Source organism: Pungitius pungitius, chromosome 15 (assembly GCF_949316345.1).
Source record: "Pungitius pungitius chromosome 15, fPunPun2.1, whole genome shotgun sequence".
Taxonomy (NCBI): Eukaryota; Metazoa; Chordata; class Actinopteri; order Perciformes; family Gasterosteidae; genus Pungitius; species Pungitius pungitius.
In genome coordinates this window covers 16011378-16030749 of record NC_084914.1, presented here as the reverse complement: position 1 = coordinate 16030749, position 19372 = coordinate 16011378, and the positions used below count along the sequence as shown (strand labels likewise).

General features: G+C 44.2%; 1 protein-coding gene across 1 annotated transcript in view; it reads left to right on the top strand.

Moving 5' to 3' along the window:
* The window catches only part of LOC119209732 (hydrocephalus-inducing protein-like), a gene marked incomplete at its 5' end in the record, with an annotated part of 48326 nt that overhangs the window by 16656 nt on the left and 12298 nt on the right, over positions 1-19372 (top strand). The window contains 26 exon segments of the mRNA XM_062557882.1: positions 7169-7401; positions 7495-7640; positions 8204-8322; positions 9827-9954; positions 10226-10362; positions 11034-11161; positions 11255-11368; positions 11547-11627; positions 11766-11867; positions 11964-12203; positions 12406-12535; positions 12639-12752; positions 12826-12996; positions 13309-13455; positions 13525-13658; positions 13748-13816; positions 13969-14152; positions 14280-14400; positions 14760-14898; positions 15753-15858; positions 16168-16241; positions 16734-16907; positions 17413-17601; positions 17747-17953; positions 18120-18337; positions 18432-18614. Coding sequence (XP_062413866.1) covers positions 7169-7401; positions 7495-7640; positions 8204-8322; positions 9827-9954; positions 10226-10362; positions 11034-11161; positions 11255-11368; positions 11547-11627; positions 11766-11867; positions 11964-12203; positions 12406-12535; positions 12639-12752; positions 12826-12996; positions 13309-13455; positions 13525-13658; positions 13748-13816; positions 13969-14152; positions 14280-14400; positions 14760-14898; positions 15753-15858; positions 16168-16241; positions 16734-16907; positions 17413-17601; positions 17747-17953; positions 18120-18337; positions 18432-18614 — 3788 coding nt within the window.

Genomic DNA, 19372 nt, shown 5'->3' with positions numbered 1-19372 from the left:
AAGTGGTAAAAAAAATCAAAGTGAAAGACTTAGAAATAATAGAGAAAAACCAGACATGTCTGGCACAATGGGAAATGGAATGTGAATGTAGGGAGAGAAAACAAATGATGAAGAAAATGACATGTTTAAAAACTGAAAAACCTGAGATAGAAACACAGAATAATCCATGTGTGTCTTCTCCATTGTATCCATCCCTGACAGGGGCAGGCGGTCCTCTCCTGAACACGTGTTATCAAATTCCTGCACCACCTCCAGTCCAACAACAATCATCACCACCACCGTACAACCCCAATCCAACGGTTGGCAGACCTGTAACACGCAGTCAAACCCGGCTGGGAGACCAGGGAGGTGCAGACGTCAAATCATGCTCACCCCTCAACCCATTCAAAGCTGAGCCCACAGCCCAGTCCACCCCGGACTCTGCATGGTCAATCCCTGACCCATCCTCCTGGAGGGGCACAGCCGGAAGAATTGTGGATTTTCTTAGTCCTAACACCACCATGGACAGTAAACTGGATGGGTCTTATATTCAAGCCCCCATGATTCAAGTTCTACGGCCACAGGATGGACTACCTGGGCTCGTATTCAGGCCCTGGACCTCCGCGGACATTCAACAAGCTGCCTCCCATCTGCCCAACATAAAAAATGGCGTGGCTTTTGGAAAAGAGTTCCTGACGTTTTGCAAAGAATTCATGCCCACCGGAGCTGAGGTCCACCGCCTGCTGGTCAAACATGTGGGCCCAAGTGACTTCAGCAAAATCAGAGCAGTGGTCACTGGTGCCGGCTGCGACTCCCACCAAGTGCACCGCGACTGGAGCAATGAGGCAAACCTCAACTACAGAACATTCATAACAGCGATCTGTGATGCTGTGGTTGCGGCCTTCCCAGCGGCTGTCAACATGGCACTCATCAACAGCACAAAACAAGGTAAAGCCGAAGATGTGACATTTTACTATCAGCGTCTTGTGGCTGCTTTTCAGATTCACAGCGGCCTCGAGGAGCCCACGGACCTAACCAACATGACCGTGTGGGAAACACATCTCAGAACGCCTTCATGAACGGGCTTCTGCCTGACGTCAAAACTGCCACAGAACACTCTGTCGTGGGTCTGGAAGATGCAAGGCTCACAGAAGTGGTAAAACACGCACGACACAATTATAAAATGCATGTGGAAAATCAAATGTGTCAAGACAAACGCAGCAAGCAGACTGGGGAGAGAGCCCAACTCGCGATGCTCCAAGCCGTAAAACAGATGACACTGGGTGCAGAAGGAGAACGAGACACCCACCCAAACCCGGAAATTCTTATGGGAGGGGCCAACAGAGAGGACGAGGCTGGGGAATGGACTGTGGAAGAAGAGGGCGTTTCCAAGGAGGAGCACCACGAGATATGCAGCCTGACGAATGCTTCCTCTGTGGACAAACAGACCATTGGTACAAAGACTGCCCCTACCGTTCTAACCAGGCACGTCAGCCACGTGGGCGACAGCGCCACCCCGGGACTGACAGAGGTGGTCAACAATTCGGCACTTCAGACTGACGGTGTGTGTGTGAGGGAGATTGCACGTGTGAAGGGATGACTACTGCTGCCTCTCCAAAACAGGAAAGTAGAAGACAACACACACAAACACAATGCTGCAATGAAGATCTGCTTCCTCGCACGCACACCCACATATACACACACACACAATGCTGCAATGAAGATCTGCTTCCTCGCACGCACACTGCAGAACAACATGCTGTTTTGCTCAGCATCATTTCTCACTTACAGCAACGGAATACATCCACACCACCACCACTCACGTATGCTATGTTTTCATCAGATGCATACAAAGATATGCCAACTACAAAAGTAATTGTGGAAGGGAAAGAATTGACGTTTTTAGTAGACTCCGGGGCTACTCATTCAGTAATTCAAAAAAAACATTTTCCAAATCAAAAAATGAGTGGGCGGTATGTAAATTCTCAAGGGGCTTCAGGTTTGACTGTGACAGAAAAATTTACTACACCTATGACGAGTGTACACTCTGACGAGACTGACCTAAACCCTGACATAAAAGTAAAACATTCTTTTTTACTCTCTTCACTCTGTCCCATAAATCTGATGGGCAGAGACTTGATGTGTACCTATGGTATTTGTTTGACGTCATCTCCAGACGGCCTTAAAGTGGTTAGGCGTAGAGCCGCACTCCAAATGATGCAAAAGGCTTCCTCTAATCCTCTTTTTGTGTATCAGTGGTGGATCCCGATCGATGACGCTCGGAGGCTAAGCCAGGCTGGTGAAGCACGGGTTTCTCCTCATGCAGACCGTATGAACCCTGAACACCTGCATTGCACGACATATGTGTCAGAGGGTCCAGACGACTTTTTTGAAGAGACATTTTTTGAGGCCCTCAATGATGCAATTGCCTGTTCTACTTTGTACTGGTCAACTTGTAAATCTGCTGTGTCTATTTCTCTGTCTTCCACGCAGAAAGAGCTGTTTCAAGTTCCCGGCTCCTATCCCCATGTCTCACTGTCTAAAGGACGCCTTGACCAATGGAGGGATTTGGGACCATTTGTGGCTCAGTGTGAATCTCTCACTGACTGGGAGGAGACAATCGATCCGCTTGTTCTGCGCTCCGCATCTACAGGGTTTCACAGAACTCACTGTGTACTTCTCACACCAGCTTGTCGATCTGTCTATGTGTTTTATGAGCACAACGACAAAGTTGAAACATTTTTAACAAATCCCACATCGATTTCTCCCGCTCTTGCTTCTGTTCCACAGACACTCTGGGCGGCACACAAATATGACGTAGGCTTGATCAACAACTGCCAACCGGTCGTCATCACTCCACGTTCTGACTTCCGCCCCCACAAACACCAGTACCCCCTGCGACAAGAGGCCATTGACGGTATCACACCTGTATTCAATTCGCTCCTGGAGGCAGGAGTGATAGTTCCATGTCCAGACTCACCGGTCAGGACGCCAATATTTCCAGTAAAAAAAAAATCAGAGATGCTGGCAAGCCTACAGAATGGCGTTTCGTGCAGGACCTAAAAGCAGTAAATGCGGCTGTTCATGCACGGGCACCAAATGTTCCTAATCCTTACACAATCCTAGCTCAGATTCCTCCTGAAGCTAAATGGTGTTCTGTTGTTGACCGGTCAAATGCCTTTTTCAGCGTGCCAGTCGACAAAGACAGTCAATTTTGGTTTGCATTCAACTTCAACGGTAAGCCATACACCTTCACTCGTTTGTGTCAAGGCTATACCGAATCACCCACAATCTACAATGATGCGCTCAGAGAAAGCTTGGAGAGCTTAACGCTCTCTCCCGGCTCTGCACTTCTGCAGTATGTTGACGACTGTTTAATTGCAGCTCCTACTCAGACGCAGTGTCAGACAGACACGCTTAAACTACTCAAACATTTAGCAAAGGAAGGCCACAAGGCCAGCCTTTCTAAATTACAATTTGTGTCTCAAAATGTGCATTTCCTAGGTCATGACATATCTGGAGAAGGAAAAACCCTCTCCCCAAAAAGAATTGCCGCGATCGTATCGATACCGAAACCCAACACCAAAAAACAAATGATGTCCTTTTTGGGCATGTGCTCATACTGTCGATCATTTATTCCAAACTACTCACAAATGGAACAACCGTTATCAAACCTAATCCATGGAAAAAATCTTACAGCACACGACAAAATAATCTGGACTGAAGAGGGTCATGCGGCCTTCACACAAATGAAATGTGCTTTGCAAACTCCTCCGACTCTTGGACTGCCGAACCCGAATAAGCCATTTACTCAGACAGTAGATGAAAGACAGGGCTGCATGACTTCTGTGCTGCTACAACCACATGGTGATAAACTCCGCCCGGTTGCGTATTTCTCCGCAAAACTCGACCCTGTCGCTGCAGGACTGCCACAATGTTTGCGCGCTGTGGCCGCGGCTGAAAAAGCGCTCACTGCCTCACGTGACATAGTGGGTTACGCACCACTCACTCTGCTCGTTCCGCACGCGGTTTCTTTGATTCTCCTCGAACAGAAATCTTCTCACCTTTCTGCGGCTCGCTATTTACGGTACCACACATGTCTCCTCGACATGCCGAATGTCACAATAAAACGTTGTACTAACCTTAACCCTGCATCCTTACTTCCTATTCCTGGGGATGGGGAGGACCACAACTGTTTGGCTGAGCTCCAAGCTCAGTGCACTCCTCGTCCTGACCTAGTGGACACTCCACTAACTAACAGCGACATGGTAATGTATGTGGATGGATCCGCCTCTCGCGATCCTCAGTCTGGTGAAAATTGTGTTGGTTTTGCTGTTGTTTCTGACTCTGGTGTGCTGTGTTCAGGTCCTCTGCCATGTCACCTCTCAGCCCAGGCAGCTGAGCTCATCGCTCTGACCGAAGCCTGTAAACTGGCTAAGGGTAAAACAGTCACAGTTCACACTGACTCTCGCTATGCGTTTGGTGTAGTACATGATTTTGGGGCACTGTGGAGACACAGGAATTTCCTTAAATCGGACGGTAAGCCCATCCTACATCACACTCTCATTGCTGAACTGTTGGAATCCATCTTGCTACCCACAGCAATTGCTGTCTGTAAATGTGCAGCCCACACGTCTAATACAGATGATGTATCACGGGGAAATGCTCGAGCAGACTCGGCTGCAAAAGCTGCTGCTCTGCGCTCGCTCCCAGCTTCCTCTGTTTTCATGTGCTCTCAGGTGTCAGTTCCCTCCTCTCTTACAGCGATGCAGTCCCTCTCCACCCCTGATGAAAGACGGCTTTGGTCCATATCTGGCTGTATTTACACCAACGGCCTCTGGACTGGACCCGAGGGCAAGCCGTGTTTACCTAAACATTATTTTGCCCATTATGCTAAGTTGACTCATGGGTTAGACCATGTGTCAAAAGGTGGAATGTTACGTGCACTTAATGAGACGTGGTTTACAAAAGGGTTCACAGCATATGCACAAAAATTTTGTTCTGCATGTGTCACCTGTTCTACTCACAATGTAGGCAGGCCCGTGGGCGTGTCCAGCCAGGCTGCACACCCACCACCAACCCGCCCTTTTGAGCACATTATGATGGATTTTGTGGAGTTATCTCCATCTGAAGGTAAGAAACACTGTCTGGTGATGGTAGACATGTTTTCCAAGTAGGTTGAGGTTTTTCCATCAAGCAAACAAACCGCTGCAACAGTGGCCAAGGCCCTGATTTCTGAAATCATTCCTCGATGGGGCATTCCGGCTAAAATATCAAGCGACAATGGTTCTCATTTTGTCAACGAGGCCATTACAGAATTAAGTGCATACCTAGGTATTGATTTAAAAACACACTGCGCATACCATCCAGCCAGTGGAGGGGCTGTGGAACGAGAAAATGGCACACTCAAAACCAAATTGGCAAAGTGCTGTGCAGACACAGGTCTGCCCTGGACAAAAGCCCTGCCTCTAGTGTTGATGTACATGCGTATGAGAAAACGAACACGAGGCAACCTGAGTCCCTTCGAGATATTGTTTGGTTTTCCTCCTCACGTAGGAACCGAGGCACCGACGGCACCACTCCCTTCAACCGCGTTATGTGAACATGAAATGTTAACATATTGTGCACAACTCTCTTCTGCTCTGTCTAACATACGACAACAGGTTGCAGCCGCCCTCCCGAAACCAGCTGAAGGACCACTCCACAAACTGAAACCTGGTGACTTTGTGGTGGTGAAAGACTTCAGAAGAAAGAACTGGAAAGCACGACGCTGGCAGGGGCCGTTCCAGATTCTCCTTGTCACCCAAACAGCTGTCAAAGTAGCTGAAAGGGCAACTTGGATCCACGCATCCCATTGCAAGAAGGTTCCAGATCCAGTACCAGCAGTGGGCTCAAGCGACCCTACCCCCACAACAAGTGTCAATCAACCGACACCACCGTTGCAGTGACCACGGACGGGTTCACAACGGGCAGTTGACCGACAGACACACAGTGCATTGTGATCTGTGTTGACTGTCTACAACGCGGATGCCTCACAAGAAAGAAGGTTGGCAGACTCCACATCCCAACGTGTACCTACGGACCAACACAAGAAGAAGAACACGACCAGGACCCCTCCACATAGACACAGTAGTCGTTTGTGTCATTACGGTTTCATTCATATTATTGCTTGCTTCAGTTTCATTGTATCTTAGCATCTTTTTGTGATTTGTAATCAGCTATCTAAAGAGTGGTTCTCCCTTATCATGGAACGGCAACGGCCATGGAGCCCCCTTAGACGACTGGGGGGAACTCGTGTAACCATGTGTTTATTTGCAAGTGTCACTTTGTTTGTGTTAATTCCATATTCTGGACATGACTCTGACAATGACCCCAACAGTGACTCTGACTCCCTGGACGACCTCAACACTTACGACCTCGATACATACGCATAGTGACATTTTTATATTCTCATGTTTCTGTGTTCATTCCTTTTGTTTCATATTTGCTTGCTAAACGACCTGAGACTTGGTCTCACAAAAACATATTTTTGCAATATTATGTGTGATTAAAGAATAATCAAAAGAGTGGAATGTAATGGTAAAATATGTTATAACATAATCTTATGCCAAAAGATTGATTATTGTCTGTAATGAAGCAATGTGAGAAGAAAAGGGAGACCCAAAAGTTGTCTTTTGCAGCTATGTGAAGGAGGATAGTCAAACTGGCCTTCACCCGAATGCTCGAACAAAGGAACCCTGTTACTCCCATCTTTGCCTTGATTCGTTTCCTGCTTGATTTATAACTTTTCATTTGTGTTATCTCACAGGTGGTTTAGAGTTTCAGGCTTCAGTAGCTCTCGTGTCTGCATACCACTAGAAATGACCTTCATGTGTGTGTATAAGAACTCAGCATTTTCACTGCTCGGAGACGCCATCTCCACAGAGCACCAAGATACGTGCCTGTGTAGTTGACCTCCTGCTTGCAAGCAATAAATGGACTTTCTGCAACTTTGATCATTCATCAAGACTCCGTTTTATTAGACAAATCATTCTCTTCTACCGAGCTTATTGAAATATTCCACAACACATCGCTACTGAACATCCACTGCACCAAAGAGAGACTGGGTGGAGACAGCCACAAAACCAATTCACTATAAAGTCACTATCCATATAAAAAGCAATATTGCCTCTTGTCTCTTTTTATCCAGCCGTTTGATCAAGAAAGTGAAGCTGAGGTGACGCTAACCAATACTGGCAAGATAGGCTTTAACTTCAGCATCACACATCTTCAAAAGAAGGATGAAGAGGCAGAAGAGGAGGCAGGGGGGTTGAGGAAGGCCCTGGAGGATGAGCAACATGTAGAAAGACATGTCATACCAGGCCGGCCCGTGGTCATCCCCGCTCCTTTAGGTCATCTTTGCACTCTTTTGGATGTGGGAGGGTAATCTATCATGCGTACGGTTGTTGTTGTTGTTTTTTAACCTAGTTCCTTCTCTGTGTGCCAGGGTTACAATGATCCCGGTGCGGAGTGATGTCTGCGTGTGCTCTACCTCCCAGGCACCCCAGAGGTGTTTGAGAGGCAGCTTCAGCTGCAGGTGGCTTTCCTACTGCCGCAGGTCCTCACGCTGACTGGAGAGGGAGTGTTCCCAAGGATCACCCTTAACTTGCCACAAAACCTGCGTATGTTTTGACATTTTCTCCTACATAGAGACATGACCATATCCTCACTCACCAAGCTAATGAAATATGTTTTTCATCTACTATTATGTTACTATATTAGCCATAAAATCGTATACCCCCCTTGTAATTGTATGCACACCCGTTACCCAAAATGCCCAACTGCAATTATGGGGTAATGTCAATAGAAGGTAATGTTCCCCTTGCATTGGGACAGTAATCAATAATCAGCAGTAACGGAGAAGTGGTAATTATATGGTGTCATAGTTTATTGTTTCTTTTAAATAAAATAAGCACCTAGTATGTAAAGCCAATAGAATGATGTGGTTAAAGGTCACTGTGGCCTCACAAAACACATTTTTGCCCATAACTTAAGAATAGATATGAATTTCTAACTAATACTGTTGAATTGGATGAATTATGAAGTAATGACATTCTTAGACCGCGTGCCGGTAATTCTGGTTGTTCTAGCAATCTTTGAGCCTAAATCTTTTGGTCAATAGACGGTTCCATTTGGCAGCAAATACTGGCACAAATGTAACTCTTTAAATGTGATTCCCTTGCAGCAGAGGAGTCTTACAGTGATTTGGTGCTGCAGGCCAGAAGAGCTGTGGAGGGAGTGGAGCTCATGAATGGAACGGCACCTGATGAACGACAGACAGCCGAAGCCAAACACCACCTCACAGTTTGTGACCAAGATTCTTTTTTAAACATTGATTTTATGTGTCATGTAGGTTTCTATTAAGCCGACTGTACTGTAGATGAGACTATAAGACTATACAACGCTTTGTTTAGTACAGGCAGAATAAGGGGGTCTTTAAGGATAGGACAGATAAGGACTTACCAATTGGCGACATTACCACCTCATCTACACCCTGTCCTCTACACTGCCCTCAGTGACTTTCTATTGCTCTGCCTGGCACAGCTTTTCTTTCTTGGAAATTCCTCATCCAAACACACTCAACATTGTGCTCTCTTGGATTGTGTTGAGTGTGATAATGGATAGTAAGAAACACACGATCACAAACTATCCCACTAACAACAAACGGTTCCACTGGAGTAACACTTGACAGTACAGTGTGAAGTCAATATGCAATACATACAGACAGAGACTTCTTCAATGTTAGTCAGATGGTGTGGAAATAAGATACGAGGAGGACAAATTTAATCCATTATTATATTTAGACAATGAATGCATTTCTAAGTCCGAATTTAAAGGTGGACATTAAGACTGATAATAAATATGGATTACTATTTGTGGTGGCGGGCGTGGTTTCAGCCCGGCTGCAGGTGGGAGAGAGGGGGAGTGGCTCGGGGAACAGTGCCAGGTGAAAACAATGACAATCAGCTGGGGATAATCGTGGGTGTGTGTGCTCTCCCCTATTTGAACCGTGAGGCGGGGGCGAGCGAGCGAGCGAGCGGCGTGTTCTTGTGAGCGGAATAAATAAAATATTGAAACTCACCACCCTGGTGTCGAGTGCCTGTGTCCACAGCCGTACCACCCCACACCGTACACTATTCAATTGTGATGCGTCAAGGGAGACCAGCGATTCAAAGTACATCCAAATTAATGTGTTTTGGTTCAATAAAATACCTCAGATTAAGGAAAGCAGAAGATAAGCAAACTAGTCCTTATTCCCTGCTGCCTTGAAGAAGAGCCTTTTAAAATCTCCAGCTACCATCTCCGGCTCTAGGTATTCATGTTGAAGAGTGAAAGCGAGAAAGAGTTTCTTTTCTAAAGCGGGACGATATCCCTCCTCTTTGTGGACAACAATGAGTAGAAGTCGACCCTTCATCTCATTGAAGGTGTATTGTCGTCACGGGGTTTATGTGTAACCAGCCTTAGGGAGTATAGCGCAGTTAATTACATCTTAAACATTGCATATTGTGTAAGACTCCCACGCAGTGTTTAAGCTGAAGTAGTATTGGCACTGGAGTTACGAGTAAAAAAGTAATGATATCTTCCTTCAAGTGAATCTTGACAAATAATGAGACACTTTTTATTGCCATCATAGCATTTGCTTGTATTAAGAGATCTAAACATGGGGCATGTGATTGACTTGGAGATACCTTGAATTATTGTGAGACTGTGCTGTTTGGCGCTTATGTGACCCTTCCGTACTTTTTTGTCACTTTCATGTGTTTAACGGCTATCCCTCTTCCTTCTCTCTTATGCCTGCTGCCTCTAGTATAAAAAGCTGCTTCACATGGAGATTGAGAGGATGATGGTCAAACAGAATGCCCTCGCTGTGACTGACAGTCTGCTTGAGCTCCGAGAATCGCAAAGTTCCTTCATGAAGTGGCACAAACTTAGCCAGTATGTTTGCACACACACACATACAGACTTTAGTTGAACAGATGGCCCACTCACTGGTCTGAAAGAAGAACTGTGTTGGGGTAATCAAAGATTTTGGGGTAATGAATAACAACCGTCTGTTTTTGTTCTGTGGTAAATCAATGTACTGGATGTCATGGCGTGAATCCACTCAATAGTCCCGTTATGTTATCATCTTGACAACCTGAACAATTGAATCCAAAAATCACATCGCTTTAGACACATGTCTCAGTACTTCTTTCCTCTGCCCTAGGTTCCTGCTTCCAGAGTATGTTTTGGATTTTGGTTATGTCATTCCAGCCATTCCCCACAGTCACAGTGTAAACGTGACAAACACTGGTACAGTGGCTGTGTCCTTCAAAGCCAGTGTCAAACCTCTAGCTGGAACAGGTATCATCATTCACAAACTATAGACAGAAAAGCAGCACTGAATGAGCTCAAGGACACACAGAAATTACACAGGAAACTAGAGAGAAAACACGTCAATCCGCCCCGGGACTTAGGTCTACTTCAAAATGTATGTCCATTGTCTCAGCGGTCTGTAGGGAGAGAGACAGAGTCAGCCAGCTATTCTTGTTTAGATCTAACAACTAGATTTGAACTATAGTGACTCATTTAAATATTTAATCCAATTGATATTCATATTTCCTCATCTATTTATTTTTCATTCAGTTCATAGGAATAGTAGTTTAGTGTGTATATTTAATAATTAATGGCATTCCATGTTTAATAATGCTTTAGAAATACTGTTGGCGGGTTTTATTTAACACCGGATGGGTCCAAGCTAACCAGTTTACATTACACAAAATAACCCTCTCTTGTATCCAGAGAGACAAGTTTACAGATTTATTATTTTTTTTAAATCATGTAAGATGAGTGAATAATCCTAAAGTGATACAAGATGGATATGAATGAATTAATGTGAATGAAATAGAATTGCTGGGTTTGGAGGGCTGCATCATCAATGGGGCGATACTCTTTTGATATAAATCACTTTTCTATGGGCTCTCAATATTCTACATGTTTGGAATGAATAAAACTGTTGTGTTGCATCTTCAAAGGATTCAGTACAGACTTTAAAAGAGTAAAAAACCTGCCTTGTGGAGAGACGCAGACTTTTACGGTCAAATTTGACCCACAAACAGCTGACCTGAAGATGGGGGATACAAGTGTTGTCATGCCAATACAGGTAACCATGATTCAGGGTGAAACTTAATTGGCTGGTTGTCTGCCTTGTTGAGCAGTAGCATTGTGTCCGCGTTGTCTCTACTTGGATCTACAGGTCGTAGGCGGCCCGACGGTCCAGGTGCGGCTGTGTGCTTTGGTGACTGAGCCGGCCGTCCCTGTTTCAACTGATACCCTGCAGTTCGACACTGTGCAATGTGGCATGTGTCAGGTAATAACAAGAGATACCTTTGTGTAGCCCTGCTGAGGTTGCTTGTTATATTCTAGGATTGAATGAGAGTACAGTGTTGGAAGTTTAGATCCTTTTCTAGTCTCCGACATTGATTTGACTAATGTCTGTTGTAGCCAAATTGACACAAGAATGCCCTCATGTTGTTGTTCCCCATCAGATGAGGACAATACAGTTGTTTAATCACAAGTCTGTGCCGTGCTTCTGGAATATAGCTGAGAAGGGAAAGCCTATCAAAAAGGTAACAGATCTGTCATTTTTTGGACATCTCATTTAACTTTTCGACCTCTTATTTTCTTAAGGCACCAACTGCTTTGGGAAAAAGTCTTTGTTTAGACATACAAACCTGACTCTATTTGGTTTTCTTGCTCTCTACCAGCATCAAAAGGACTTGCAGATACAACAACCGCCTGCTGTGGTGTTCAAAATGATTCCTGGTGAACAGGTCCATGTCCAGATAAAGTTCAACCCTGCTGAGGGGGTAAAGTGCTTCATTGATTTTAGAGATTGGCATGACATATAGCAGAGGAACTTTTGCTTTACATGGATTGATGACCTACCGCACGTGTCTCTACAGAGTTCTTACAACAGGCAGCTACATGTCTGTGTGGCTGAGAGCAGCCAGCAGCTGTTCATTACAGCCCAGGGGCGGGCGGAGGAGCCACATCTGGAGTTCTGCCCGTCTGTGCTGGAGCTCGGGCCATGCCTGCCTCTCAACACTGACGTCGAGGTCAACGTCACTGTCAGAAACCCCTGCCCTTTCCCTGTTGAGTTCTACTCCCTGGAATTAGACACACAGTATTCCGAAGAAGAAAAGGTACCCCTGCACAATGCATTACACCACAGGAAGTCACATGTTTCTTCCAGATCTTTCCAACCACTCTTTGCCCTGGAGATGTGTTTTCTTTTATCTTGTTCCTTAACTGGCCCACAACATTTCATTTTCTTCTAACTGTTCCATATTATGTTTTCTCTCTGCTCCGGTTGCCTTCTCTTTCCCATTTCTTCCTCCCGTGTAGATCCTGCGTCTTGTTAAGGGTTATGGCGAGAACCGCATATTACTGCTGCCCCCCAGAGCCCCTGGAGAAAGTCTTCCCCAGGAACTGCTCGAGTACTACCAGGAGCACGGCTCCCAGCTGAAAGACGATGGTAGCTTAGGGCACACATGATCCTTAAGAACTGAAATCATGTACTCAAAGGTGTCTGCATATAATGTCGGTTCTCTGTTTTTATCCAAACTACCTGTGTACAGCAGGACTGAAACAAGGCCTGGATGAAGATGAAGCTGTGATGGTTGACACATACGAGGAAAGAGACAGCAAAGTGGAAGAAATGCATTCGTTAAGTTTGAAACCAGCTGAATTACGTAAGTACAACATCTGAACATTCACTGTTGTTTCCACAGTCCCTGCGTGTCTAAGTAACACTCGTTCTTTCAGTGGTTTCGGAGATGACCGTAGTGGGAAATTCCCAGGCACTGGGGCAGCTCGAGATGACCCCCGTCTCCAGAGTAATAGCTCGCCACATGCGTGTGGATCTGTCGCCTGAGGGTCTGGCTGCACGCAACCGCAGAGGCATTGCTATTATTGTGTATGGAGCGCCACTGACAGGTGAAGCAACTGATTGACTAATTGATCAATAAAAAGTTGGCTATGCATTTTAAATCAAGCTCAATTTTGTCATCTCATTTGGAGAGCCTCATATATCAATCTAATATATTGAATTAATTTGACCCATGTTTCATCCATCTTTTTTTCACCTGCAATACCTCTCTGGTTTATCTGTTATTAACATAAAATATGTGACTAGATCCAAAAGAGTCACCAAAAATATGTGTTCCTAACTTGCCTCCCAGTTTATATGCTGTATACCCAGAAATGTAGGATTGATAGGTGTGAATTTGTGTGTCTTCCCCACTTTAGATAATGGCAGCTGTGTGGCAGCTCTGGCCCGTCACTACGGAGGGGCAAGCCTGAGTGTTGATGCCGTGGTTACCGAGGTGCTCGTCAATGGAACTTCACCTATCAGCCAGACTGCGACACAACCCTACGACTGTGCTGCCACCCGCTAATGCTGGGAAGAAGCCTGAGGAGGCTGGTAAGAAGCAAACACGGTGCTTCAGCGGAAATGGCTCCAAGGCTCCTCGGGGGACCGAGAACACACACTTTACCCGTTGCCTGGTATATTTTCTTCTCCTCTGCTCATCTGCTGCTGCTGTCAACGCATTGAAGTCCATGTTTGTAAATTGAAAAATTCCTCTACTAATTTGAGGGTATGAACCTACTTAATATCTGTGTATAATTGAAATAATAAAATAATAGTTGACTATAATAAACCAGCTTGAGTGTGGTTTCTCCTCAGGGAGGAGATGTGGACAGTAATCTGTTGCCTGAACAGCTATTGGTTGACATCCTGGCAGAAAGATTTCAGGTAGATTACCCACAGTTTTGTCTTGTGGTTATTCAGTTCAGTCTTTGATGAATCAAACATATATATCAGATATGTATTATGTGTGACACTTTTTACTTAAGTCTCACTTGTGTCTTCTTTTTTTTGTCGTCTTGTTGTCGTCATGGCGTTAGTTAAGCGACTGTCACCGCGGCATCGTGATTGACGGCCTGGAGTCTGTGTATGCTCAATCGGCAGCAAGCGTGCTGCAAATTATTCTCAAGGCCCTTGATAACCGCAAACGCATCTTTGTAGTCAACCTGAGTGACTCGTACGACGCCCTGAAGGCACGAGAGGAAGCACAGAGAGAAGCCAAGGGTAAGAGAAATGCACTTGATGACGCATTATTATACAAAGGTTACAAATCTTTATTTAGTGTATATGTATGTCTAATCAGTCGGGTTTATGGTTAAGAAATATGTAACTGTCTGCTTGTGTACTTCAGAGGCTCTGGAGAAAGAGAAAGCTGAAATGGAGGAGCCGTGGTTGCAGGAGCTGGATGATGAGGAGTACGACGCTCTGCCCGAGGAGAAGAAGGAGCATATTGATCAGCGACTAACAGAGAAGTACAGACAGCAGAATTTATTTTTCTTAGATACGCTAGTGTCAATGTATCTTGTCAGATTCATCACTCTCTTAACTGAACATCATCAGATTGAAAATGACTATAAATGCAACCATAATGCAGAGGGAAAAAAATGAAACTGACAAATAAAGATGAGCCGGGAAACAACACACTACAGATATGTAGAAATAAACTATACATTAAGAGTATACAGGAGAGTACAGATATATGTCTAATGTTGAGTGCATGACTGCATTTAATTAAAATCTCCTCTAAAGATGCATCCAATTATTGTTAATATTTCGAACCAAAATTACACAACCATAAAAACGTGTGAATGCATGTGCGCCTCTTTGAAAGGGAGCTCGGGCAGGAAGAAAAGAGGCTTCAGGAGGAGACGACAAGGCTGAAGGAAGAAGATTTGAAGAACAACAAAAAGGGAGGAAAAATGACTCTTAAAGAAGTGTCAAAGGAGAAGAGCACACTGGAGAGGAAGCAGGTCTGTGGATATACTGTTATATTACTGATGTCCTACAACACATAGCATAACTTTCCAATTTACGTTACCACTGCATACCCCTACAGTAGGTACTGATGCTTGTACTGTGTTTGAGAGGCAGCAAAACATGGAACGAGGGAATAACGTGGAATTATTTTGTAGGTATTTTATAATTAACTGTTGACTTTCAAATATTACATTGTGTAGGTACATTATGAACTACAGAGCATCACAACTGGAAAATAAGGGGACATACAGATTAATGAGTACTGTAGCACATCATAGACCAGCTGTGAATCCTTTTATAACCAAAACTACTTTATCTGCTGACGCTAACAAATGACAGAAGTCCAGGGAAAATAATATTTTATGCAACTTTCTCTAGAGATTTAGGCCATACTATATTGAGTACTATATTGTACTTGTAGGAGTTAAGAAGCCTCAAGTGTTACAAGTGTATGTGAAACTGTCGATCATTGTTCATAGAGTACAGTACGTTATATTATTGGATACTGTTGGACTGAGAACCAGGAGTCACAATCTAACAGCCAAGGCAGCTGTAGAAGTGTGAGTGTGATAGTGAGTCAAAACTTTAAGAAGAATCTTGCTATGGGCCCATCTACAGAAACAATTAGAGAAATTAGATCCCAGACGTTGCAATCAGAACTGACTTGATGTATAATGGGTCTCAAGACTATAGAAACTGCAGAGATGAAGAGGCTAAGAGTAGAAAAGGTGTTAAAGAAAAGGAAAGAGCTATTGGTGAAGAATCGCCTATCTGGTGCTGGGAAGGAGCACCACGTTCACACATGCATCACTGATTTCAAAATAGATTTGATTTCTTTTTTTTCCAGACAACAGCTGCAGTCAATGTTGTGCCGACGTCTGGCTCTAACAACTCCAAACAAATACGAGTGGTTGAAAGAGAGCAGCTTCCATTAAACAAAGGTGCCAGCAGATGTAAGGAATCTCTACATGATTCAGTGCAGGATGCAGAAACCTTCAGCATATACAAAAGACCACTTGTTTTACCATGATGGTTGAGGGTTGCACTCACAATTTACTTACACAACTCATAATTTTATTATATTTTTGAAGGTTCTTAAAGTGTTAAGCATTAACAGTTTCAGGTCTTGAAGAAATATATAAATAAATGCAAACTCACACATTAGGCTAAGGAATTAATGTCATTCATAATGTAAAAATGTACTACATATAGCCAAAGATTATTGTGTATGTGCTATTATCAATCCCGCTTTGCTAATACAGCGCATCGGAGGAAAGAAGCCAAGCGATTACAAGCAGAATCTTCTGTGCCTGCAGACAAGCTGGAGGGAGAGATGGTGAGTTCATTAAGAAGCGAAGGTCATGACACCCCCGCACAGCAAGTCGCTCCATCGTCATGTCAAATTCTTTTTTCAGATAAGGACACAAAAATTCCAGCAAAAATGGAGACAAATGCATTTTGTATTACTCAAAAAGTAGACTTCTTTCCCTTTGTATTTGCACTCTTGCAGCTCTTAAAAGCTAAAATTGTTCTTACTATCAAACGTTGCTCTGAATACTAGAAATATAAACAACCATTCAGTGTCCTATGACAACATCTCGAGTAAGATGCTTACAACCTATAATTGATATCATAAAATAGGAATTGCATTCACTTTCGCATGTAACAATGGAAAGACAAACTGCTGTATGCACTTACAGTTAATATTTAAGTGATAGTATTAACTAATAATAATGAAATGAGTTGCTTATCCCACACCAGGAAAAAATCAATAGCTGTTCAATGCTGATGACCACTTTGTATTACCCTTGATGTTTGGACTATCCAGCCAATCCAGTCCATTGTGGATGAGCTGCAGTGTCAGTTCGCTGTGTATGAGCAGACCCAGCAACAGGTGGATCACATCTTGCAGCACTGGGACCGAGCCCGGGGCTTGTTGCTGGTCCCGTTGCCTGGTGACGAGGCACCTCCAGTGCCTGAGGATGCCCCAACAGAGAAACAGGTTAGGTGGATGACCGTCAGTCATGCATTCTCTAAATGAAGTTTTCTCTAATTAAGTTAAGACTGCCTGGAAAATTACGACAAAGATGGTATTCTCCTTTACTCTCTCCTAAACGGCTGCCGTAACATTGGAAAACTCTTCTTTTAACCGTTCTGATCAGTTCTTGAAATCCTTGTAGCATCCGCAGGGAGCAGAACACTTATTCTTGGTAAGTCTGCAACAGCGCAGAGCCATCCCTTCACTGTGACACCAGACTCCCACAGGATAACATACAGCGGTTTACACACATTAATGGGATGGACGGAGAGATGCATTCTGACCTATCGCATGTTCACAACATTGCAACATGGCTTTTCAGTAACGCAGCGTTACTCCTGTAGAATAATCCTGTTTTAGACATTGTTATCCCTCCCCATATTTGTTCCCGGTCAAAGTAGTTAAATTGCAGTAATGCGGTACGAGAATCCAACACATCAATTGGATACATCATGGCCTGTGTGCACAGACGGCTGTTGGCAAGAAGAACAAGAAACACGGCTCGTCTCCGTTGCCTAGTCAGATGTCAGTGCCAGCTGCAGCGGACGTGGTGCTTCCACAGGACATTATCCCTCACGTTGCCCTGAACATAACAGGGAAAGACTGTCCGAGTGCTGCGGAGCTGCTAAAAGGCAGCACACTGCCTCCACTGGCCGAGGTATAGCTGGCTTTTCTCTTTTCTGTTGTAGTAATCATGAATTACTCTGTACTTCTTCCATAAATGTTGTCGATCGTTTCTTTCTTTTTGTATCAGTTTGTCACCAGGGAATAATATGTTTCCTTCTCTCCTGTGATCGGGGTAGGTGTTGGATGATTTGGGTTTGGGACCCAGCGGCCCACCCGTCCCACCACCCACAACGTTCTCTGTGGTTCCTTTTCCTGAAAACAGGGAGCAATCAAACGTTCAACTCACCTGTAGCTGTTTCACCTTCCTGGTTCCCTTTGGGCTGGACGAACAGGACGAGGAGAATAAAGATTGGGTGGAAGATATGCGCGCATCAGTTGTAAAGGTGATGGTATAGTTTAAACGTCAATATATGCTTTAACACTGCAAAATTGTGTCAGTCGTTCCAGAAAATGTGTTCGTAGTTTGGAGATTTTATAGTACTGCAAAATAACTGCAAAAACCTAGGTCAGCATTTAAGATTGAAACTGGTGTTTGTGTGCACACTAAAGGAAGGGGCAGGCTTTGAAGGTCGCATCAAGGCCAGCTTGACAAAAAACAAGGATAAAAAGACCAGAGAGAGTCAGAAGAGCAAGAGACAAACTTCAGACAAGACAAAGGCAAAGGGCTCTGACCGGTCTTCCTCCCCTCGGTTACCCCTCTCCTCCACACCTGACTGCGCTGAACAGGACCAACACAAAGACAACGTAAAGCTGAAACGTAGCCAGAGGCAAGGAAAAACCCACACAGACAACACAATAGTGTTTTATTCTGTTCTATGTTGTTGTTGTTTGTACTAAGTTTGTGTGTGTGTTTTTGTGCAGTCTGACAACATTTCGCTGGGTTGTACCAGCTAATGGCGAGGTGGTTCTGAGGATCTGGTTCTACTCAGAATTCCCAGGGACGTTTGAGCAGACCTTCAACTTTGAGCTTTTGGGGACTCTGAGAAGCTACCAGCTCCTCTGCAGAGGAATTGGCACCTACCCCTCCATCTGCAAAGACTACATGTCAGTCAACATTGATTAACAATCAATCAATCAACTCTTTATTTCAGACTCAAGGTCCAGGTCTAGTACTTAAATAAACGTGGTGGAAAAAATTACCTATTTAGTGTGAGTGCATAAAATGCTGAGATGAAAAGAGAACAGAATTGACTTTTAAAACTTTATTCTTTGCAAATAAGGTACAACAGTTGTGCAGAGTGCAGGCAGTCTGACAACAACTGAAGCAGTTGAGTTGTCTAATTAACAGAAACACACTCCTGCTACACAGTAAGATAGCAGAGGAAGAAACGGAGACAACCTTTGAAAGGAGTCCAACTGTGAGGTGGCCTCTTGTGATCCCATTTATGGGTGAAAGCAGAGGTTGGAGTCAGGATTTTGAAACTGTGCTAGCAATACGTGTCAACCCTCAAAGAGAGCTGCAGCATCCTGCTGTAAGAATTGAGTTCCGGTATCAGACAAAGCATATAAAGTAACAAACAAAAAAATATCAAATCCTAGTACTATTCATGAGACTATAAAAATGTTGATTTTTCCTGTCACACTTCTCCCTCTGATCATTAAATGATCAAACAAAATTCTGAGAAAAATGTTTTAGTTTGTTAGCTTCAAAAATTCTCAAGGATTCAAATTGAACGCATTTGACTTGAGATAATGAGAAAAGATTATAATGCTGCTTTTGTGGGGTAGGTCCTCCTATAACCAGCAAACTCACACACGTTCAAATAAATGTCATTTCTCATGATGTAAACGTTTTATTCAGC